Source organism: Pholcus phalangioides, unplaced genomic scaffold (assembly GCF_987345545.1).
Source record: "Pholcus phalangioides strain wild (caught in Gottingen) unplaced genomic scaffold, Ppha-v1.0 ptg000015l_1, whole genome shotgun sequence".
Lineage (NCBI taxonomy): Eukaryota > Metazoa > Arthropoda > Arachnida > Araneae > Pholcidae > Pholcus > Pholcus phalangioides.
This window is the reverse complement of record NW_028301608.1, coordinates 74784351-74808983: the sequence shown is the minus strand read 5'-3', so window position 1 is coordinate 74808983 and position 24633 is coordinate 74784351. Positions and strand designations below refer to the sequence as shown.

Below are 24633 nucleotides of genomic sequence, written 5' to 3'. Positions count from 1 at the left end.
TTGACGATATTGACTGTGTGAGGGCGAGCATTATCGTGAACAAGAAACCCTGAACCTTGTTGTGCGTACTGAGGTCGTACCCTGCGTAGACGTTTCATGAAATGGGTCAAAATTTCAATGTACCTTGCAGCATTCATCGTCGTTCCCTCAGGTAGAAATTCCTTGTGGATTTTCCTGTTCTCAGTTAAGAACCAACGCACTAAACAAGCACTTTGTAAAACAAGTCTTTCACGGAACACAAACGACGCTCAACTGAACAACGGTGGCGGCAGATGGTCAACACCTGCCGCTACGCATGTGCAGCGTTTCGCTTCGCCAGTGTTGCCAGATCAGCCGTTCTGACTTCATTCACCGAACTTTGTCAGAGGTTGTAGTATGTCTTATGTATAGCATCATATTTTCTGTAAATTTTGTAAAAATTGGTTGAAAATACTGCATGGTATAAGCAAAACTCATGAGACGAAAAAAATCTGAATTTTCATGGAAAACATTTTTATGTTTGTGAATACAGACGCTATTCTTAACAAAAATGCACAGAAGTATCGCACAAAGTCAGTACAATATTTTGGTAAAGTTACAAGCCATTTTGTAACTTTTTCTGATACAGAGTTGATCGGAAACATTTTTTTCTTATTTAATTTTTTGTCAGTCTTCTAAATGCACTCATGACTAAATTTTCACTGGAAATGGTGTGTACCAATATAAGGTATATATGACCAAAATTTCAGAACGATTTGCTCAGTATTTTTCTAAAAATTTGAGAAAATGTCTAAAAACTCAATAAAAGATCCAAACTTTTGGAAATACAATGATATTTATACAATATGAACCATGGGAGAAAAGTAAACTGCAATGAAAAATAGTTCAATTTTCGACCACCAGGTGAAAAAATAAATAAAAATCCTTCACTTCTTTTATTGCAGTTTTCTTATCTTCTATGGTCTGTATAACCTATATCAGGGTATGAAAAAATCATTCAGATTTCTTTTTCTTAAAAAAAAAAATATTTTTATAGAATTTAAATAAATTTTTTGGATTTCAATTAACTAACTGCTTATTAATTAGAACAAATCCTGTTAATCATTAAGAATGCATATTTTTCATATCACCTGTTTTTTCTCCTAATCGCTCAAATTTAATTAAGCATTAATGAATAAACAAAAAACTAACTATAAGCAAAAAATATGAACAACAAAAACATGTAAGTAACATGAAATGTCATTGAACACAAATTAACTTCATGGATTAATATTTTTCTTGTAGAGGAAAGTGTTCTTATTCATGAACCTCTCCACCCCCATTTAAGTGAATGAGAGGTGGGATCTCAGTATCACACATCTGGTGCAGACATGTCAATTCACTCGATGTACGACCAAAGGGCAATTTCAGCATCAACTAAATAAAACAAATTCTATGGGCAAGATTGTTTCTTGCACAATGAATGGATGTGTTTCCGACTTGCATGATATTGCTAAATAGTTTTTCATTTTACAAATTTTAATTTTTTCACAGATTTAATGAGTTTTGGTAAAAAAACAAACAAACTTGAACAAACTCACAATTTTAATACGAAAAGTAAAGTCAAAAGCCCAATGGTATTTATGTTGACGGTACAACATCTATTATTATTTTGAATCAGCAATCGGGGCATAGAATTCAAGGCGTTGTACAAAATATTATTCCTCTGTTTTTTAATCATGGGAATGCTAGTGCTACATTGCAATGCATTGACATAGCTGCCAAGTCTCCCGAATTTTAGCTTCATCCCTCGACCTCCCGAAAAGTTCTTACATCTCCTGAATTTTTATGAAAATCACAATATCTAATTGTCCCTAAAAATTCCCTACTTCATTTAAAAAGAGTCCCCGCTTCTGAAAACAATCCCTAAGGAATTTCTTCTGAAGTGACGTCATACATCGTAAATGGGGGAATAGTGGGAAATTCCTTTTTTAAGGAAGTTTTACAAACCCTCTGATGGTAATAAGAAAAGTTGTTTGTCTTATATCGTGCAGGGAAATAGCTTAGCAGCCAATAGTCCTGGATAATAATTGAAGATTATAGTGACGCGCATGTGGTCAAAATTCCTTTTGTTGAAGTTACGTATGTGCGATATAACAAAACATATTTAATCAATTTTAAAGATATTTATTCCCCAATTTCCTTTCATCAAACGTTCCAGAAAAGGGCAGACTTTTCCTTTTTGTACAATTGTGTTATGGACATAAACTTAGGTCATGATGGAAAGACTGACATCATATCATTCATGTGAAATGAAAAAAACATCAAGCAAGTGTCACAAAAAGTCAGTGCTCTTCAAAAATTTACGCTTTTTTTTTCCTTCATCATCCGATGATTTTTGGGTCATTCGCGCAGAATGTTTGTTCACATCGTTTCTGATTAAACACAATATTTATTTTTTTAGATCACCATTTTGAGGTTTTGGCCTCCAATTTCACTTGTTTTTTGCGTAGAATTTCACTCCCAAGGGTTTAACTTCCATGTGTGTAAAATAACTATTTTATTTTACTTCAATGTTTGAGTAGGGATTTTATGTGTGGAAAATCTCTATTTTATGTGTGGAAAATCTCTATTTTATTTGGAAAAATCCCTTTTGCATTTATTAGGGAGTGGTTTTAACATAAAATACAGGTCCACGCAAAATTCTCCCTAATTTTCATTTTTAAAAGTTGGCAGCTGTGCATTGAAAATAGTGCAGTTTAGCTCCTTATATATTTTTTCAATGTTTTCCATGCACAAAATCTAGAGATAGAGCAGCTTCCTTTCTACACTGTACCTAGGGGTTAAGTTCAAGTCTATATTTACCCCAAAAAATACCTTCTATACTTCTTTTAAAAACAAACTTTATCAGTAACATGCAAAACATACCAGGTTACATTTACTTCAATCATTGAATTTATATAAAGAAAAAACAAAATTTAAATTTTGTGACTTAAATGATTATTTTTTTAAATCAGCCTACCCTGACCTATATACCAAGTTTCAATGAAGCCCACCTGAACAGGTGCTTCATAGGTCTGAGTAATGTCAGTTTAATTATAAACACCCTGTAGATCTCAGAGGTCTTCAACCTTTTTCCAGTCACAAGCAGTCTGTGCCTATCATCAAAAGAAGAGCATTACGACAAATTTGACATACCAGTGCATGAAATCAGGACTATTCCTTCTATTCAATTTGTACAAGGTTGTACTTGGAACGTTGTTCAAGTGCTCACGAGTATTGAGCACTTTGGGTGCTGTAGGGAACACTGTGGTTCTCGCAAGCAACTTAGTTGAAGATGCCTGCTGTAGATCATAGGTTCTCAAACTTTTGTTTCCATTGCCTCCTCCTTCAAAATTTTTTTTTTCTCATTGTCTCCAAACTGAAGCCAACCCCCATGGGATCCTATACTAAACCCAAAGCTTCTACCGCTCCTCTAGGCTCTTCCATTGCCCCGGGGATGATATTGCCCACTTTGGGAAATACTACTGTAGATAATCTGCGTTGTGTTACATACACAAATGTTGTTCAACATGGGGAGCAATATATATCCCAAAAACACAAATTAGTCACTTTATCTGGTGTTTTAGGTGGTGTGGTATATTACGGCAAATTTTAGTAACGTTCATAATATTGTTCAGGTGGAGTATGAAACAGGATTTTTAGAAAGTGGTAGAATGCTGTGCATGTCTCGTTTATCACACATATGTATTCTTGCATAGAATTGGCATGCAAAGATATCGCCAAGTGGCTCTCACCAACTCTTTATATTATTTTACAGGAAATAGTTGAAGCTTTGCAAAGTGAGTGCAATATCATTCCTATTCTGGACAACTTCCAATGGCCAGAACCCGAAACATTACCCGAAGATATGAGAGCAGTGTGCTACTTCAATGGTGTAAGGTAGGTTGTAATTAGTCAATTAATCAGTTTTGCCTGTACATGATACAGGTATAGTCTGTCACAGAAGTATATAGACAATTCTTTTTCTTGAAAAACAAATCCACCTTTCCACATTTCGATCTCAATTTTTTTTAATACATCAATCCCATACCGGTATTCATTTTACAATAGCTGAACTGAATTTTTCTAAAGAAATGAATTAACAAAAATTAAAAACCACCTGTTTCAAAAGAAGAAATAATGATATTCACATAATAAAACGTGTTTGCTATGATGTAATCATTGAAAGAATATAAACGCTCATTTGAAGACTTGTATTGCAAGTACTTTTTATTATGTCTAGCAACATTCATTACACCATAAGGGATGTGGCTAAAATATAGCATTCAATGTCTGAAGGGTGTGGCTGACAAAGATATTGCAAAGAGCAAAGATAACAGGCCACAGCAGTGTATACACACATAAATATAATCAGATATACAGGGCTCAGCACGGATCATGGCCTCAAAACTACTGAAAATAGTGACCAAAATATTTAAAAAAAGTGACCAAATAGTGACCAAAATGTTTGAAAAGTGACCCAATAATTTTAGAAAGAGACCAAATGGACAATGAATTTTGATTATTACCAAATTGAATGAATTTAGTTTTCACTAAACTTTGTATTTCAATGGAGCTCATCGAAATTGCTTTTTTTACATATAGCAGTGTGAAATAAATCAAACTCGAATGCATTCTGCTAACCAGAAAAGTTTTGAATAACTTATCAAATTTATCAACAACTATGTGTGAGAGAGTAACATTACATCCTTTCTAAGTAACAGTAGTAATGCCTTTCCCCCCCCCCCCCATAGGGGCCGTTCAAGTATTACGTCATCACATAGATGGGGGGAGGGGGTTTCCGATTTGCTGACGGGGGGGGGGTCGAAAATGACTAAAAATTTGCTTATGTAATACTTGAATGGCCCCATATTGCTATCCACAACCCATCTTAAAATCAATGAAATAACACAAAATTTGATGAGAGAATTTGTCCCATCTACATTCTAGTGGATTTTTCATTATGTTATGCTATGAATGACAGTATACAAAATGTACTCAAACTCTTTTTTTTAACTAAGTACAAATTGATTTACATAATTAGGTTTGTATAACATCTTCCAACAAATTTTAAGAAATTTACTATAATGATTGATTTAAAAAAAAAACTAAAATTACATTTTTAACAATATTATTTTAAATTATTAAATTAAAATATTACTTAAACTACTGAATTAAATAAATTATTTAAATTAACTAAATTATTTTAATTGTTAGGGGCCGTTCAAGTATTAAGTCATCATCGATGGAGGGGGGGGGGGTGTTTCTGACTTGCTGACTTTTGATGACAAGGGGGGTTTCGATAATGCTTACGTCATCAACCACCCTTTATGAAAATATGAGTTAGGATTCAGAGGGGCAGAGCTGATGACGAAATTTTGCTGACAAGGGGGGGGGGGTCAAAAATGGCTAAAAATTTGCTTACGTAATACTTGAACGGCCCCTTATACGTTGAGGGAGGGCAATCCATCCCCCCCCCCCAACGTCAATGGCAGAGCCTAATGATGTATATCAATTGTCATCTGCCGCATCTCTAAGACCTTCAAGTCTATCTGCACCTATGGCTGGACTGGGAAGGGTGGGTGTGTCTACTCTTTTACAGGCGGAGGAGGCTCCAAAATAATACTGCCCTTGGGTGAGGGAGAAAACAAATCAGTTTTGAAATTGTTTGGTTTTTGAGAGAAAAATTTTTAAATATATATTTTCCTTTTTTTTTTTACACACAACATACACCCTTGCAAAAAAAACATTTACTACTTTACCCAGAAACAATATAATTTTGCCCCCCCCCCTCGTAATTTTTAACAGAAAAAGACTCCGCGGTCTTCCCCGGTAAATTTCCCATGAACCTTGTAAGCACCAACGTGGCGACTTTTTTCCTCGCCAACCAATCGCCGTTTTGCGGCGATCAATTCAAGATGGCTGACAAAGGGCACATAAAATTACAAAAAAATATATAATTTATAACATGAATCAACCAAATATGCGGCAATATGCGAAAATCGATAGAAATATATCGGGAAATACGGAAAATTAGGATAAAATGAACACAAAATTCGAATCAACGACATACGGGGTTTATAAATGCGGTTGATAGAGTTTATGGATGCTGCTGTCAGGGCTACTTATTTTAGCGCGAAAAAAAGTCGCCACGTTAGCTCGGACTCCTCCCGTAATTTTCAAAGAACAAAAACAGTGAATTCGCCCCCACCCGGGGCAACCGATTTACCATGGCCGTAATACGATATTTTTTCTGGAGGGGAAATGTAATTTTACTGCCCCTTGACTGTGAAATTCGATAATTTTGCAAAGGAATTTATTTCCTTTTCTTAAATATACCATTCCATCAAAAATTCCATTCGAGGCATTGCCCCCCCCCCCCCCTAGTTTTGGATTTGATCACGGTATGTAGCAACCCGGGCCGCAAGTACGAACGAAAATTTACTATCGCCCGGGGCCGGTATCCATTTTTAATAACGGAAAAAAGAGTAAACTCGGCACCCTTCCTCGTTCAACACCCGTGGAACCAGACCCCGCCCTCTCCTATTGCGGTCATAACAGCGACTCGAGACAAAAACGTTGTAATAACTTCCGAGGTCTGAAAAGGGGATTTTTTTTACACAACACCGAGAATGGAGCGCAATATGTCGATATTAAGTCAACAATCAGCATCGTGAAGATGCTCTAAATTAAGTTACGGCCAGAAGCGGATAAAGGTCAGTTGTTGACGGCCCCGGGCATAAAAAAAAATTAATATTACGCCCCTTAAATTATGAAAAAAGTATAAAGTAGGGGCCAAAGGCGCGGTCGCTGTGCCCACCGTTAAATCCACCTCTATGTACGGCTCGCATGCACGTTAACTGAGTTTTCATCAGCCTGATGACCAATTTTCATGATTTGGTTAAATAAACGTTGAATCCGAAGGTTTTTAACAACTGGCTGTTGCGAAGATAAATTTTGGAAAGAGAGAAAATTCAACTGCCCCTGCGGGGAATCGAACCCACGTCCTTTCACTTTCCGGGTGAACGCACTCTCAATCTTTCCTTGGAGCTCGTGTACACTGAAAAGGACCGTACATGGACGGCCAGACCAGACTCAGGCCAAGCTCACAACTGCTGACGCTGCCACTAGATGGAGACTTATGGAAGGATGACGTCACTCTCCGCTACCACACGAAGGTTTTTAATAACTGGCTGTTGCGAAGATATATTTTGGAAAGAGAAAATTCAACCGGAAAGTGAAAGGACGTGGGTTCGATTCCCAGCAGGGGCAGTTGAATTTTCTCTCTTTCCAAAATATATCTTCGCAACAGCCAGTTGTTAAAAACCATCGTATGGTAGCAGAGAGTGACGTCATCCTTCCATAAACGTTGAATTGCAGGATTCTGTGATCTTATAAACAGTTCTCCTTTCGATCATATCTGGGGCTACGGTTTCTTGCTGAGATTTAAATCCAGTTAGAAAAATAGTACGAATTTTATTTCTAGATAGATCGCGATTCTCCAAAGCGTACTAATAATACGCTTAATACGTATTAATAGTATGCATCTTTAATATGCGCGCTTTGGTATTCTCCCGCTGCGCGTAAGTTAGTTTCTGCACGGGCTCTCTTTATAAACTCGCTCAATGTAAATGAGCCTTTAAATCGTCATTTCAAATGTTAAAAAAAATTAATAAAAGTAACGATAGAACAAACAACAAATGTAACTTGCTCGATGCTCCAAGAAAGGAATTCGGCCCTTAGGACAAACTTTTTAAAACTAATAAAATAAAGGATCAATTTTAAAATAAGATGAAAATGAAAGAACGAGTGGGGAAATAAGAAAGAATGGTAGTAGAGGAGGGGAAAAAATTCTTTGTTGTAAATACGCTATTTTTTTCCGATCGGCTTTTCCATAAAATGACGACTCTTAACTATAAGGAGCTTTCTTTCCAAGCGCCTTGAAATCAAGTTATGCTGACGTCACACGGTATGCTCCCGGGAAGATAAAGACGCCTTCATTCATATATATATATATATGGGTTCCTTGTACGATCGTAGTTCAATGAAGGGAGGGAGAAAATTAGCGACCTTGAACCGGTAAAGTTCGTCCTTGAAGAAAAGAAAAACACTGACACCCGAAAAGCGCGCGAGACCGAGGTTTTTTTGCTAAAAAAAGTGACCTGGGCCCGAAAATAGGTAATAAAAGTGACCAGCTTCTAAAAAAGTGACTTTTAGGGGAAAAAGTGACCCGTGCCGAGCCCTGGATATACATAAAATATTATCTAAAACTGATGGGGGGTGTAGAAGTGAAATTGTGAATTGGGAGGCCTAATGTAACCACAGCTTAGATGGATAGAGATTTCGCATTTAACATCTAGCCAGAAATTGTCTGTGCCTCAAATTTTGTGAAGCTTACCAATTCCTGCATCAAAAGACTGTTCATCGCCGTTAGCAGTCCAGCTATGGGTATGTATTTCAAAACATGTAGCTGAAAATCTCTTCTGAAGCAAAAGTTACTACAAAGATGATAAATTAACTTGGGCCAGAATGAAATGAATTGGAAAGGTGAATGGTTCACTCTTGTCTTCAGAAAACAGTTCAATTCTAGATGGACCCAATAGCTGTACTTATTATTAGCATGACTTCAGACACGAATCTCACACTTTCTACAACCATCAGCACGGAGCACAATTTGTCATGGAGTAAGGAGTATTTGGATTCAATGGAAGGATTGGTATTGGTTTTTTTATGAGGTTGGCAAAAGTCCAAAGACCATCCGAATATTCTCTGAACCTCTCTACTTCCAATCCGGAGCACATCGTTAGGGGTCATTCAAGTATTACGTCAGCATAGAGGGGGGGGGGGGAGGGGGTTTCGGATTTGCAGAAAATCAACGTCCCAGAAAAATCTGGATGTTTTGTGCAGTACCTTTGCATTTTTTGTTTGGCAGCAGGACATTGGCAAGTTTGAGGGTATCGTAACAAAATATGCTATGATATTTTTCGTAACAATACTTCTGCAGCAGACTATAATATAGTCCTATTATGTGCAGTGTAATTTTCACATAAAAACATGTATGGCAAAAATCATATACAGTCAAACCTCGTTAATAAGTCACTCTTGGGAGAGCAAAAATATGACTTGATAAGCGGAGTGACTCTTTTAATGGCATAGCTGCCAACTTTTGAAAATGAAAATTCGGGAGATTTTCGCGCAAACCCGTATTTTATGCTAAAACTCCTCCCTAATAAATACAATAGGGATTTTTCCAAATAAAATAGGGATTTTCCAAACATAAAAGTTAAAGCGTAGGGAATAAAATCCCTACTGAAGTCAAATTAAAACAGGGATTTTACACACATGGAAGTTAAACCCTTGGGAATAAAATTCCTACGCAAAAAACAAGTGAAATTGGAGGCCAAAACTTCAATGATGTAAATATAAATATTGTGTTCAATCAGAAACGCTGTGAACAAACATTCTGCGCGAATGACCCCAAAATCATCGGAAGATGAAGGAAAACACCGTCAATTTTTGAAGAACACTGACTTTTTGTGACACTTGCTTGATGTTTTTTTTTTAATTTCACATGAGTGATGATGGCAGTCTTTCCATGACCGATGTTTATGTCCGTAACACAACTTGTACAAAAAGGAAAAGTAGGCCCTCTTCTGGAACGTTTGATGGAAGGAAATTCATCGGAATAAGTATCTTTAAAATTGATTAAATATGTTTTTGCTTATCATTATTCATGCTTTGTTATATCGCACGTACGTAACTTCAACAAAAGAAATTTTCACCATATACGCGTCACTAGAATCTTCGATTATTATCCAGGACTATTGGCTGCTAAGCCATTTCCCTGCACGATAAGACAAACAACTTTCTTGTTACCATCAGAGGGTTTGTAAAATTTCCTTAAAAAGGGAATTTCCCCATTTACGACGTGTGACGTCATTTCGAAAGGGGAAAAGTTCATGCCCCACAAGAAATTCCTTAGGGATTGTTTTCATAAGCGGGGATTTTTTTTACTGAAGTAGGGAATTTTTAGGGACAATTAGGGATTTTTGTGATTTTCGTAAAAATTCGGGAGATTTAAGAACTTTTCGGGAGGTCGAGCGATGAAGCTAAAATTCGGGAGATTCCCGAAAAATTCGGGAGACTTGGCAGCTATGTAATGGAGTAAGACAACTGTGCCAATTCCTGCCTGAGGATAATTGGGACTTCCAAAAAGTGATCCCGTAAGCGGAGTGACGTGTTAACCGGGTGACGCACTAACGAGGTTTGACTGTAATTCTCAAAACTTTCGGTTCATTGAGTCATCAAGGATATCTTATTTTTTCATCATAAATGTTACTGAATCATGGAATAAAATTAGAACTATAAAAAAAACCATAGTTTTCAAGAATGAAGTTCCACACTCTCCCCCCCCCCCCCCAATTTTCTTGGAATATCCGACAAAACAGCAGCTTTTCTGTTTTTTTATCCAAAAAAATAATGATTGATGCCACTAAATAATCAAGGCAGAAAATTGTCTCCAGACAAATACACTAGGGCAGCAGTTCTCTTCCTTTCTTGATCCATGAAGCCCTTTTTGGTATATAATTTTTATGGCGGAGTCCCGTAGGCCAATTTTTTTATTTATTCATCCAAGTTACTTATTGTTATTAAAAAAATTAATAATTTTTTTCAAATTTACTGTGCCTTTTTATTTTCCTCGAGTGGCCGTGGAACCCCTGGGAGTTCACACGAAGCTGCAGAGCACTGGTTGAGAACCGCTGCACTAGGGAATTAGTCTGTCTATAGAAATGAATGCAATAGTGGTACCTCAGCTAACATATGTAACTCAGTTTAAAAATGTTTCGGCTGATGATTTTTGAGAGGTTTTTTCAGACCCTGCTAACAAATATTTTAGCGATGTGGATCACTTATTAACATAACGCAGCCCTGTTATGAGCATTGAACATCAGAAGCACTGTCACTGAAATACGGTTTAAGGAGTATCCAGTATTAGAAGGAATTTATGTAACTCCCTTGACTTAATCTTTTTTTCTAAAGTTTTTAATTTTTTCCTTTTTGAAAAAACACAAAGATTTTCATTGGGCAATTTTTGTTATAAAGTGTATTCAGAAAAAAAAATTACATGTTGACTAACAATGCATATAATTTAGGGCTTAATAGATAAAAAAATAATTTAATATGATAATTTTTTCCATATTACAGCTCTCATTGATGAGCCATTATGATTCCCTTCCTTTTAGGATTGAATTTTTAATTAATTGTTTTAAATAGAGTTGGATCTTGTAAAAGCTAAAATACCTATTCCAAGGTCCCGGGGTGGAAACTAGGGGACTGCAAAAGGTTTTTGGTGCTCCGTGCTCTGGATAAATGAGAACCCAAATACTTTCTAAAGCTGTCTTCAGTCAGTTTCAGTCTCCTTTTTTACAGTGCTTACCGTTTCATAAATTTTATCTTAAATGTTGGAAATCCTGTTTCAGCTAATGACAGACTAAATAAGGACCAAATAAATAACTTATGGGCCACTTAAAAAAACACATTCAAAGAGGAGCCAACTCTTGACCCATTTCATAGTTTTATAAATTTTGTTGATCTGCATTTTAACTGGCACAGAGGAAATAACAAAACCATCTGTAAAAAATGAGCCACATCTTTTTCCCAAGATTTTGTGCATTCTCCCTCCCAACTCTGAAAGCACGAAATAGAAATACTTTTTCTTGTTATTTATACTATATGAAGATTCCTAATACTACCTGAAAGGGGGGAAAAAATGTGTATTCCAAAAAAAAAAACACACACACACACACATTGTCTCTATTACCAAAATGTAAACAGAACCTTACTCTGCCCACAGGCAGTTGATCCGACAGGTTGAGGGATAGAAAACATGTTCTTCGGAGAAAGAAACTTACAATATATCTTGGCTTATCATTGCTGAAATAGAGGGTTTTAAGGTGGTGAGATATCTTGCAATTGCTGAAATACAAAGTATCAAGTTAGGGAAGATTTCTTCAAATTGCAGCTGAGAGGATTAATGCAAAGATTTCTGAACTTTTTGGGCTCACTGTAAGGACCAGGATAACAATTTCACGTGTCTCACGGCACCATTGCTCTATTTGGAGATTTTCTTGTGGAAGGCACCTCTCCGTAAAGTGCTGTGGTTGGGAATCACAAATCCATCAATATACTCAAAATAATTATATCTCCCAAGCACGCATTACAAATCTCATGGCACCTCACAGCCAGAGCCATAACTAGATAAATGGTGAATAAGTTTTCTAGATAATCAAGGTTATACCACAATATAAACGTTTACTATATTTATTTCCCTTTCTTCCATTGGTTTTTTACAGGTGGATACATGATTACCAAGATGCATGTGTTGATAAGTTAGAGAGATTCATGCGAGGAGAGATGAATGCGAGAAGTGACGGGCCCTTGGGACGATTTATAAGTGTTGGAGGTGCTTCTACAACATCAAGCACTATCTCTGGGGCAGGTCTCACATCTGGTAAGCAATCAAATATGTACCAGAGAAGCATGAGCAATGAAAGTGCCAAAAATGGTAATTCTCCACAAGATGAAGATAGTGACATTGGAAGCATTAGTGTTTCAGATAGTGCTTGTGACGTTACCCATAACAACTTTTGATACTGGTCATCAGAGAAATATTAAGTGTTCAAAGTACTCGTGAATGAATAATGTACTGATCACAACTGGAGATAAAATACTTTTATAGTGATGTTGAACATCATTCAGCATGTGCATGCATTAATGAAACCATACATTTTATTTAAAATTTAAGACATACCATGATGAAGTGTTTCACAGACAGTTATACAACAATTTTAATTAATATCAAAGGCATTTTTTTAAACATTTGGAACAGGAAGGAAAAACATGAGTTTACAGATATTCTGTGTACTTCTTGGATGAACCCCAAACCTTATTCACTGGATATTTTTGGGCATTTTGTTTCATCTTTTCTATGATTGCTTTTGGCAAGTTTACTTTACATTTCTCAGCAAGACTCTGGAGATAGATATAAACATCACTCAACTCGTGTGCCAAGTGAGTTTTTTCTTCCTCTGTCCAGTCTATACAAAGGGGGAAAAATTATAATTTTAGAAAAAATTCCAGATTGAGATCTTGCTATGTATGGCTAAAAATTTATTATAAAATAAAAAGTAACACTGATTTATTTGCTCTGAATATTTCCTTTTTTACTCTTACACATTTTTATCAATGAAACGTTTATAATTGCAAAATTGAATGAGCAGCATGAATACAGTGACCCACCAGGTTACGTTTGAAACAAATAAAAAATTTAAAACAAATAACGGTGTTGAAAGGATTTTAATGATGCATATTGAAATTAAATAGAATGCAATTAATGATAAAGAGGTTTGGAGTGACCACTTTCTTTAACAAGGACAGCAGTGAGGTTCCGGAATCCATCCATTGCACGTGAGAAGACCTCGTTGTCAATCGTGTAGACAGTTTTTCCATAAAAAATCTTGCACGGTTCTTTTGTCTGGGCATTTCTTGTTGTGAAACTCCTCCTGCCATGCTTGTTGAACTGCCGTAACATTTTCATAGCATCTGGCCATTTGTAGCACAATAAACAAACATCTTTTGAATATTTATTCATTTTTGCTTGTGAAAATCACAAGTGAACAACTTAAAACTCACTGCTCACTAATGAAACACACATACAATTGCCCGCTTTAATGTTCATCAGCACCAAGTTTGGCATCACTTGCTCACACCTAGATCTGTTTATTACTTTTTCCAAACATTACCTGCTGATCCACCCTGTATATTTACCATCCAAGTAAGAAACCAACACTTATTAATCTTAATTTTGTTTTTTTTATTGCTTGAAGTTTCCTTCCGCCCTTCTTGATTCTAAAACCATGCACGGATCTATTAATTTTTTAACACTTGTAATCACTCATCAGCGATATCTGTGTTTTTTCAGTACCCTTATATTTTAAATTCAAGTTATTTATACCATAGCTGCTAAGTCTCCAAAATTTTAGCTTCATCTCTGGACCTCCCGAAAAATTCTTATATTCGTAAAAATTTGGGAGATTTCTCAAAAAATCCCTACTTCATTTAAAAAGAATTTCCATTTCTGAAAATAATCCCTAAGGAATTTCTTATGGGGCAAAAAGTTTTTTGCCTCTGTTTTTCCCCTTTCGAAATGATGCCACACGTCGTAGATGGAGGAATAGTGAGAAATTCCTTTTTTAAAGAAGTTTTACAAACCCTTTGATGGTAACAAGAAAAGTTGTTTATCTTATTGTGCAGGGAAATAGCTTAGCAGCCAATAGTCCTGGATAATAATTGAAGATTACAGTGACATGCATGTGGTCAAAACTTCCTCTTTTGTTGAAGTTACGTACGTGCGATAACAAAACATGAATACTGATAAGCAAAAAGTATTTAATCAATTTTAAAGATACTTATTCCTCGATAAATTTTCTTTCATCAAACATTCCAGAAAAAAGGGCCGACTTTTTTCTTTCTGTACATGTTGTGTTACGGACATAAACATCGGTCATGGTGGAAAGACTGACATCATCATCCATGTGAAATCAAAAAAACAAACATCAAGCAAGTGTCACAAAAAGTCTGCGTTCTTCAAAAATTGACGCCTTTCCCCTTCATCTTCCAATGATTTTGGGGTCATTGACGCAGAATGTTTATTCACATCGTTTCTGATTAAACACAATATTTTTTTACATCACCATGGAAGTTTTAGCCTCCAATTTCACTTGTTTTTTGCGTAGGGATTTTATTCCCAAGGGTTTAACTTCCTTGTGTGCAAAATCTCCATTTTATTTAACTTACCAGCTATGTTAATATTTTAATTTGTGTTGGCAGCTATGTTATACTGTTAATATATCTCCATAAGATATAAAATTTCAGTATTCATTACACTAAGGTTATCAGATGTGCTTCTTTTTGATGTCATTTCGAGCATCCTACGTTTCGAAAAATTTGCCCTTATATCATTTAAAGGTTTCCAGAATTTTTCTGAGGAAAATTTTTCTTTTCACTCTATATCATATATCTCTTCATTGATATGAGCGTTTTGTGTTGTTTTTCCACACGCATTGACCAATAACCGTCAAAATTACAAGAAATTTTTTCTGTTTTGCTTTTTTTTAGATAAGTTGTCTGTTTAAGTTAAGAAAAATTATTCTTGTGTCAGCATAGTGTTGCTGTAAGTTGTAGAAATTGGAGTAAGTGACGTTTCTAAGGGTATGTACTCCTGAGCGTAGGCATTTTCAAATCTGGTAACCCTACATTACACTGATAAATTCCTACAATACTCTGCCCAGCTAGGTTCTGGCACTTATTTTAACTAGTAGTTGTACAATTCTTTCTCTTCCAATGTTCTGAAATCTCAAAGACACTATCAAAGGGTACAAACAAACTTATTCTTTCTACTTATAAATGAATAAAGAAAAATTTTATAGTTCCGAAGTCAAAATATTTACTTTTTATACACATTAAACTTCGATGAATTGAACTGAATGAATTGTTTGTGAACCAGAAAAGTGCTATATCAACGATTTTGCATGTGATAAAAACGTTGTGCAATTCAATAATCTGGTTGTGTTAATAAGCACTTCAAAACACTCCAATAACAAATGTATGAAGAGCACTTATTGTGGCTCATAAATATATCTTGATAATTACAGTTAGTGTTACAGAACGTTGCCAGTAATATATTTGGTACTCTATTCATGTTCACAGAAAACCAAACTGAACGCTTACGGAGGCCATCAATTACGGAAGTCTTATCAAAAACCTAAACGTGCTGCCAAAAGGAAGCAATTGTAAAAATGTGTGAAGACAGTGATTTTAACACAGAATATGTTATAAGAACAGACGTACGCCGAAAGTACATGAAAGGAAAGTACATGCCTATTGGGTACTTAGCACAATACCAATATTTAGAATAAATTATATGTTTACAATACCACAAGGACAATGCTTCATGACATGACTTAAACAAATTGAGACTAACTTGGTGACCATTTCAAATTACTTACTACAAGTCTCAAATGAGAAATGTCATCCTAAGTCACCAAAACCAAAGAAGGCAAACTCATTTGCTTTAGCTGGGAAGGTCACATGTTGACAGTTATCTTTGATGTCAACACATGCCCCCAAACACTGCTTGCATCAAAATCAAATCATTCCATATTGAACCAATGGTGCTTGAATGTTCTCTACTCACAGGACCTGTATCCTGGGCGCAACGTTAATAGGAGGAGGCCCTGGGAAAAGCAGAAATTACTAGGCTCCTGTGACTAAGGTCAAAGATGTTTCTTTAGAGTCAGTAAATATATTTTGTCTAAATTTTGGGAACCTGTGCAAGGGCCACACTTGCCCATGTAGAAATCGGATCTTATCTGTGTGTCACTGATTATGCTCTGTGCTGGTACTATGAATACCACACCCTACAATGTTGACCTCTTGATTTGTTCTTGATCAGCTCTATGCATCTAACATATAAATATTGTATACATACCATATATAGTCATATATGGTATTTATACATTTACAAGATTAATTGTCCACATCAGAAAAGAAAAAAGTTCTAATTCATACATAACTGAGTACATAGCACAAGACTTGACAAATTAAAAAAAAATTTGGGCATCATAGTAATTCCATGATGCCCAAATGGACATTACAGTCTATTATAATTTTTATCTAATACAGGGTGCATAGCAAACTCCTCGACCTGCAATCTACTAGCGAACCGTGGATCCTAGAAGCATACTTCCAATTAGAAGAAGTGTCCAAATAATGTGCGGAACTCAGAGCATCATTCATTTTGCAAAGGGTTGTATATTTATTCAAATAAAAACAAATAACTTTGTATATGAACTTCCTGTGTTCAGAAACCAAATTAGAAAGTTGTTGCCCTGTCTTTCCTGAGGCCAACAAAAAAACGTGTTCCACATTTTTAAGTGCAATATTCGCTGACATATTCAAATTCAAAAAATAGAAAAAGATTAGGGAAAAAACAGCATAAACTAATGGAAAATGAGACAACTTTTAGAGACAGTTTTTCGAATTTAAATGTCAGCGAATATTGCACTTAAAAACTTTTGTTGGCCTCAGGAGAGACAGGGCAACAACTTTCTAATTGGATTTTAAGCCCAGATTTTTTATTTTAATAACTACACAACCCCTTGCAAAATGAATGATATATCCGAGTTCCACACGTTATTTGAATACTTTTTTGAATTGGAAGTATAGCTCTAAAACCAACGCTTCGCCAGTAATTTGCAGTGGGATTACACCCTGTATATATGCCTAACTCTGGAACTTATTGATACGTTGGTAAGGCAAGCTAACATAAATTCCAAAAGTTTTTGGTCATCTTCAGATTCAAATTTAGTAACCACACATAGAAAATTAAGGTATCAAAATCAATTTTACAGTCACCATGGCGATCTGTCATCTTGAATTTGTCAAGCTCTGGTGTAGCAATTAATTTGAGAAAATTGATTCATTTCATAAAATCATGTGAAATGTAATAAAAATACCTGGAAGTCCCTCTTCAACTTTATCTTTCCATTGACTAAAAAAATTAGAAAATATATGAGTATATAATAATTTTAACTGGCTTCTTTTAAATATTAGGTTGTATCAACTCAGACTACAGTAGAACCTTGATTATCAGACATGGATAAACCGGGTACGGCAATATCAAGATTTCATGTTAACTGACCAACGGTCCAGTGTCGTCTTAAGGCATGGGCCCACACGAGCCTCAAGAGGAAAAAAAGCCTCACAAAAATGAAATTTTGTTTAGATTTTTGAGAATTTGCCTGGTAGGGCCTCAGAAAAATCATTTGGCCCAGGAGCCCATGATGCTCTTAAGGCGGGCCTGCACATTTATTTACGAGTGAAATTGACGACTTTCAAACGGTCCTGGCCGTAGTGTTGCATGTGAAGTTTTCAACTTCCAGGCCTTGGCCATAAATATACTGCCTTGCTTTTCCTCCAGTAAAGAATCACTAAGCTGGCTTAGCATACGCCCCTTTCTTCATGAAATGACCATTGTACTTGCAACAGCGCTGGGCGTCGGAAAACGACAAAGCTTCTGCCTCTTCATGGGGGACAGTTTTCAGTTAACTTAGCAGATATAGATGTTCGACGAGCACCTCATGAATAGTCAGTTCAAAGAAACCTTAACTCTTTTGACAATGAAAAGGAATTTTCATAATGTATAAAGGCGGCTGCTCTTTAGTAACAAATTCTCCACCTGAAAGACTCGTTTTTAGCTTATCATAGAAATTCTTATCGCTCGATTGTACAAGACATACTGACATTCACTTTTGTTTTGGCATGATAGAGATAAACATCTGCCTCCCTCCGAATTGTGACATCCTGGTTTTTTAGTGATTATAATTTTCTATCAGTATAGGCAAAATTTTTGAATTTTTATTTATTCATATTTACCTTTTATCACTTATTACCTTTATTCACAAAAACATTCGAAGACTTTTTTTCCTCAATAGTCAAATTGCTGTTCCAAAAATATTTCAAATTTAGTTAAATTTATCGCTTGGGGGCTATTCCCCTCTACTCTTATAGAGGGGGAGCCGAAATATTCTTGGTTGAAACTAGCCCAGATTACTATATTTTGCTGACGTGGGGGAGGGTAAAAAAATGACAGAAATTCTGCTTACATAATACTTGAATGGCCTTCAATGCATTTATGTCAGAGTTATGTGTTCCATGTTTTGTCTTCCATATTTTGAATTGAAAATGGCAGGTGGCTGAATTCTCATCTTATGTAAGGATCATGTTGAGAGAAAGAGAATGTTTGCCTTCCCTCCTCCAAGACTTTCTAAATAGGAGACGGCTCACATTTGAGAACCCGAAAACGCAACTTCATCAGACAGCCACTGTGCCGCCAGTGGGGTACAAACCTCGATCCTCACAATGAGATCCCAGAACAATGCTCACATGACCACACAGTAGCCCTAGAATATACTAAGGGGCCACGGGTGAAAATGCAGTAAAAGGTGAGCCACAGCTAGAAATTAAGTAAGTGGAAAAAAAATTGTACAACTCATCTATCAATTCCTCACACTTATGTGTCCGGAAGTGTGTGTGTGTGTGTGAGAGAGAGTTATGAAAGAAAATGATTGATAAATTATTAAACATTTTGTGGTAAATAATGGTGGTGTCGCAATTTAAAAAAAGTTCAATAATTAAATAAATGCGGTAGAGAGCCGAAAGTGCATTAGAGTAAAATGAACAAGGTAAATATATCTATACATATATTGGAAATTTCAGTAAAGGTAAGTTGTAATGAAGAAATTTAAGCTGTGTAGGCATATATGATAACGTTGAATTCATATTGGATGGGCAGAGAGTTACAAAATTTAAGAATTATGTAAGTAAAATGCTTTTCGTTCAAAGTTTTACGAACACAGGTAATGCATAGATTGAATTAATTTTGGAGGAAGAACGAGACAAATTAATATTTAAAGAAAACTTGTTTTTGAAAACGAGTGATTATAAAAAAAAAGACATCTTTATTTAAAAAAATCCATTGAATCGGCTGAATGAATGCTGCGATCCTTTTTTAACCTCAATTTTTTCAGCATGCCAAAAGCCGACCAAACTGCAACATTCAAAAAGCTGGCGTCCCTCAAGTTTTATGGCATGCCGGCCAATTCGTGGGGATACGGTAATTTTATTAATATTTGTAAATAAAATAACTTGACCATAGTTTGAATCATTGCTTGTGTACTCAGTTATTTAACCCAGAATTTTACTTGAAAAATGAAAAATATGTGAACAGAGGAATGGAAAAAGATTTCACAAAAAGCAAAGCTCTATAGTTCGAATGAATAAGGAAAAAAAAGGGGTACACACCTTTTTGTCCCTCTCCTACAAAGAGACATTGAAGAGTGGGCAGAACAAAAATGCTAACCATACAAGACTAAATCCGATATCCAGCTGTTTGTACGGGAGAAGGAAAAAATGGTCAGAGTTTTTTTGAAGTAATTTTGTGACAATCACTTGAACCCTTTTCAAGTCGATTTTCTCAAAATCCTAGAACCGTGAGTTGGTTTTAGATAAACCTATCATGTTGTTGTGTTTATTTTATTTTTTTCATTGACAATGTTTTCATTACACCTTCACAAAATTGTACAAATATTTCTATTTTGTAGAGCTGGATTTCTTCATTCTTTTACAGAACTCCTGTCTCCCATTCTTAGGGGGTCCCAGCTCAACACGTTGAAACAGCAGCCCCCCATATGCACACATAAGACCTAAAAACTGGACATTGCCCTAGCGCAATCAGCATTAGAGGATTTAGCCAATTACAGGTGATAATAGGAAAAAATTTCACAGGAAGCGGTGGTCGAAATGTATTGCTTTTCTTTATAACTGAAAGACAAAGCAAAAAAAGGATTCTGCCATCAGTGAAGCTCAATATAAAAAGACTGTCTACATAAAACTGCATAAATAATTGTAATTTTTGTAATAGATTTTTCTGTGAATACAAATAATACTCTGGATAGTCATTTTAAACAAGTAAAATACATACTTTTTTTTTGCAATTTTGTTATTTTAAATAACTTTTCCATTCCCGCTGATCCCCCTTCCCCACCATTATTTCGAATAATAAAGGTTCTACTGTAATTGCATATTTTTCACACAATGCATTTCTTGAAATATCTCCTACCACTCTAAACTGCATGTGTACCGTATAAACATTCCTCTGAGAAATTGGTGCATATTAGAATTTTCTGTGTACTTAACATGAAGTTTGACTCTTGAGAAATGCCTGTTATATGTTTAAGAAGTGCTGCCATCTGTTTCTCAAATTTGAAAGAAAACTCTGCAAGTTGTTTTATTTATTTGAGAATTTTTTGAAAGCTGCAGGCCTGATTGCTCTCTGTGAAGAGACTTTTTAACCCCTTCATCCTCGAGCATTTATCTTTTGGAATTTTCAAAATGTTTTTGTATTTTTGATACTAAAAAAACATTAAAAAAAAAAAATGTCAGATAATCTTTTTTTTCGCACTTTTTTTTTTGTAAAGATTCACTTCGTTCAAATTTTTTTTTCCGCCGAGATGTGTGGTGTAGGGTATATTAATCTTCATATAAAAAATTTTCCCAGAATTTTATCATTAAATTTTATGTATTAAATCATGCTTTTCCCAAAGGCACTTTCTTCTGGAAGTCAACTTAAAGAAAAACCCTGAAACTTTAAGTGCTGCAGTCTGATGAAAGCCCCCGTTCACATCTACCATATTTCGAACTCAAATTCTTTAAGTCATGGCTTAACTCTGAGGTAAAAAAAAATTCTGTTTCGAGAAAAAGCAACCTACACATCTGTGGCACCGGGGTCTGAAAGGGTTAAATGAGATCAGCTAACATTCGCATTTCAAAGTTCAGAAACCACAGAACACACACTTCAGCTAATCACCGCTATGTTGATAGTGGGGTTTGAACCTGGGGACTTGCGATGAAAGTCTATCCTGATGCCCGTACAACCGCATAGTGGACTTAAATATCTGCTGCAGTACTTATGTTAAAAAAACTTCAGAGATTCCATGAGGTGAAATTTTGTTTTTATTAGCTTTTTTTTCGAATAGATCCTGCTAACAGAAAAATCCAAACTTTTTTTGACTTGCTTATTAGTAAACACTTCAAACTTGAACATTTTGCAACGTCAAAGCGGGTTTGTGATAGACAATTCCAATAAAACAGTGCAGGAACAGGTATTTTCATATTTCAGTTAGGCTGAACCGTTCAGCCTAACCTTTTTAACTCTTTTATAAAAAAATTCAATTCTCTTTTAAATAAATAAATTCAATTGGTCGAATTGGCATTCGACCAATTGAATTTATTTGTCTTGAAAACGTGGTAATTTTTGTATAAATATAAATTACTTAAAATTAACGTTCGCTCCCCTTAATCACCCATTCACTCACTCACTTCCTCACTATTTTGCTTGCTTGCTTACTCACTCACTCGCTCGCTGACAGACTCAGTAGCTCACTTACCCGTGTCTAACTGTTGTCTGTGAATTGTCCCAGGGGTGAATCTTCTGTCTGTGATTGCATGGCAGTAAATTGCTGTAGTTGAGTTTTTCGTAAACCAGCACAAGTATGGGCCATTCCCAAAAAAAAGTGAACATTCCACATTCTTGAAATGAAAAATTCACGGGTGAATTTTCAAAATGAAATTATCTCAGATTACAGCCAATGACTTGAAGGTTAATATTCCATAAATATATTTTTCACTTTTATTTTGTAATATTTTAATTTTGGGTTTTATGACTGAAAGTCATGGATTTTGTCCACTATGTTATGAAAACAAATATCACTGTAAAAAAATTATTTTTGCTGCTTTTATCCCTTAAAATAATGAAATCAGTTTATTTCTTACACATGCTGAAAAAAAAAGTTAAAAATTTGCTAACCTTTTTCCTGTCATTTTGACGGTTTATCATGATTTTTTTTTGAAATAGCACATAGAAAAGTTTATTTTTTACATATATTTAGCTACTTAAAATATAAACTTTATTTCTAACAGACAATGGGTTGGTAATTTATAATTTAATATCTTAGTTTGTAGTGCTCTTTAATTGTTTTGCCTGGAAACAATAAAATGCTTTCCGTAACAGAGTAGACATCACTATAACAGAGTGCACAGAAATGTTTAACTGAGAGAAAGATATCTCAAATATTCTAAATATGCTATGCAAATACACTTTTATTTTCTTAGCAATTATATAGTAAATACAGTAGAACATTGATTATCCGAACACATTGGGACTGAAGGTTGTTCAGAAAAGTGCAAAGTTCGGGAAACTGATTTCGAAACTAATTCGATAACGCAAAGGAATAAATTGAAATTCAGCAACAAAAACCTTAAAATAATTAAATTTAACCAACTTATTGTGAAAAGTAAATTTTAAAAAAGCAAGTGTATTTTTTTGAATGGTTTGACGGCGTATCACAAATTGTATTCTATTGTATTCTATCATATCGCGTATTGTATTCTGTACAATTTTTTCTGTTGTGATACAAAAGAAAAAATTGTACAGAAAAAAAAATGGTAAAACAAATACTCGCATGATAAATAACGCTGTCAAACCATTCAAAAAAGAAGAATCTATCTAATTGCTTCAATTTGCTTATACGACATTTTGCAGTCTCATTCCGTAATAGTTTCAACATTAAAAATTGAAGCGGGTCAGTGTTAGGCTGCGAATCTCTAATACCTCACTGTGCGTTATTACATCTGCCATTGGTTCATCTTCATCACGTTCACAGTCATCCTGATCAATCTGATCCTTCACTTTCGTAATTATTTCTCTGTCATGCAAAAAAAAAAATTATCTTGGATTGTTACCATCAATTTTCAACCACTGAGACACATCCTCTTCATGCAAGGAATTTCTAAAGCATATCTAAACATTCTTTTGAATCTGGAAGATTTTGATAGTCTTCAGTGGTTGTGTTAAAACCATGAAAATACAGGCAGAACTTCCTAAAACTTTGCGAGACAAAGTCTCGTCTGCTGTTTCCAAACTGGCTGAAAAATTTCCTATTTTATGGCAATTTTTTCAATCACTGATGGTTGCCATACCTAGTCTGTATTAAGCTACAAGTTTCTACCATCACCTGCTTTCAATCTTTTCACAATTTCCACTTTTGTTTTCGATGTTTAAAACAATGTGTTTCCATTTTGCCGCCATTCTGCACTTGAGAAAAACGAAAAGTGTTGACACTACTAAAGCTGAAAAAAGATTGAAAAATTTTTTAGGCAAGCTAAGAAAGATACCCCCTTCCTCGACAAAACAGTGAAATAAGAACTGTGTTGTTGCCAAGAAGACTCGCCTCCCTTTTATCAAGGCACACCCACAGGATTAAGATGAATTCGTAGACCAGAAAAAAAATTCATCTATAGCTCATAGGTACGGTATGTATGATTGTTTGAAAGTGGATTATTGTACAATAGAACAAGGTTATCGAGTTAGGAGATGAGAGGATTCAGGTTCCAAGAAAATACCAACTGTGTTGAGCATCATTGACTATAGAAAACTGAAAATGAGTGATTGAAAAGGTGTTCTAATGACCGAGTTGTTCGGAAAATTTATGTTCGGATAATGGGTGTTCTACTGTATGTATCCCAGAGACTCCTGCATAGCCTTTGAAAAACATCCATGCCATGAGGAAATTGAAAAAACCCGCCCTCCCCCCTCGTAGTTTGAATTTTGGTTCTAGTAAAATTTTTAAAATCTGGTAAAAGTGGACACTGGAGAGAATTGCTCAGCTCTGTATATTATATCAGGATGATTTTTCTTTTACTTGAAAATTTTTTGATGAAATTGATATTCGTATAAATCCAGCATTTATATCTCTCACATCAGTGGACTAGAGCCTAGAAACAAAAATAATATAGGAAAATGATGGTTCCATAAAACGCAGGATATATTGTCATACAACAACCTTTAAGGGTCTCTTCACATAGATATCTTATTGAAAATTTAACTTAAAACTTCAAAATCTCTTAACTAAGAAAACTGTTCCCATTCTGATACATGGCTTGAGTGTTTGGAAT

The 24633-nt window shown here is 35.2% G+C and overlaps 2 protein-coding genes across 7 annotated transcripts in view; one reads left to right on the top strand and one right to left on the bottom strand.

The window, feature by feature from the left end:
• Nucleotides 1–13201, top strand: part of Sarm (sterile alpha and armadillo motif) — a 288909-nt gene extending 275708 nt beyond the window's left edge. For all 4 annotated transcript variants that reach the window (XM_089244293.1, XM_089244294.1, XM_089244295.1 and 1 more), the window contains 2 exons: nt 3779–3900; nt 12354–13201. In XM_089244293.1, the coding sequence (XP_089100419.1) occupies nt 3779–3900; nt 12354–12651 (420 nt within the window). In that variant the 3' untranslated portion in view covers nt 12652–13201. The remainder of the gene's footprint in view (nt 1–3778; nt 3901–12353) is intronic.
• LOC149076678 (dCTP pyrophosphatase 1-like) overlaps nt 12822–24633 on the bottom strand; it is a 62514-nt gene continuing 50702 nt past the window's right edge. Inside the window, exons 3-5 of one of the 3 annotated variants that reach the window (XM_089244302.1) lie at nt 22068–22209; nt 17577–17611; nt 12822–13097 (exon numbers count right to left, since the gene is read on the bottom strand). In XM_089244302.1, coding sequence (XP_089100428.1) covers nt 22074–22209 — 136 coding nt within the window. In that variant the 3' untranslated portion in view covers nt 12822–13097; nt 17577–17611; nt 22068–22073. Of the gene's footprint in view, nt 13098–13231; nt 13603–17576; nt 17612–22067; nt 22210–24633 lie in introns of those variants that run through there. The other 2 variants (XM_089244301.1, XM_089244300.1) reach the window with 2 other exon arrangements.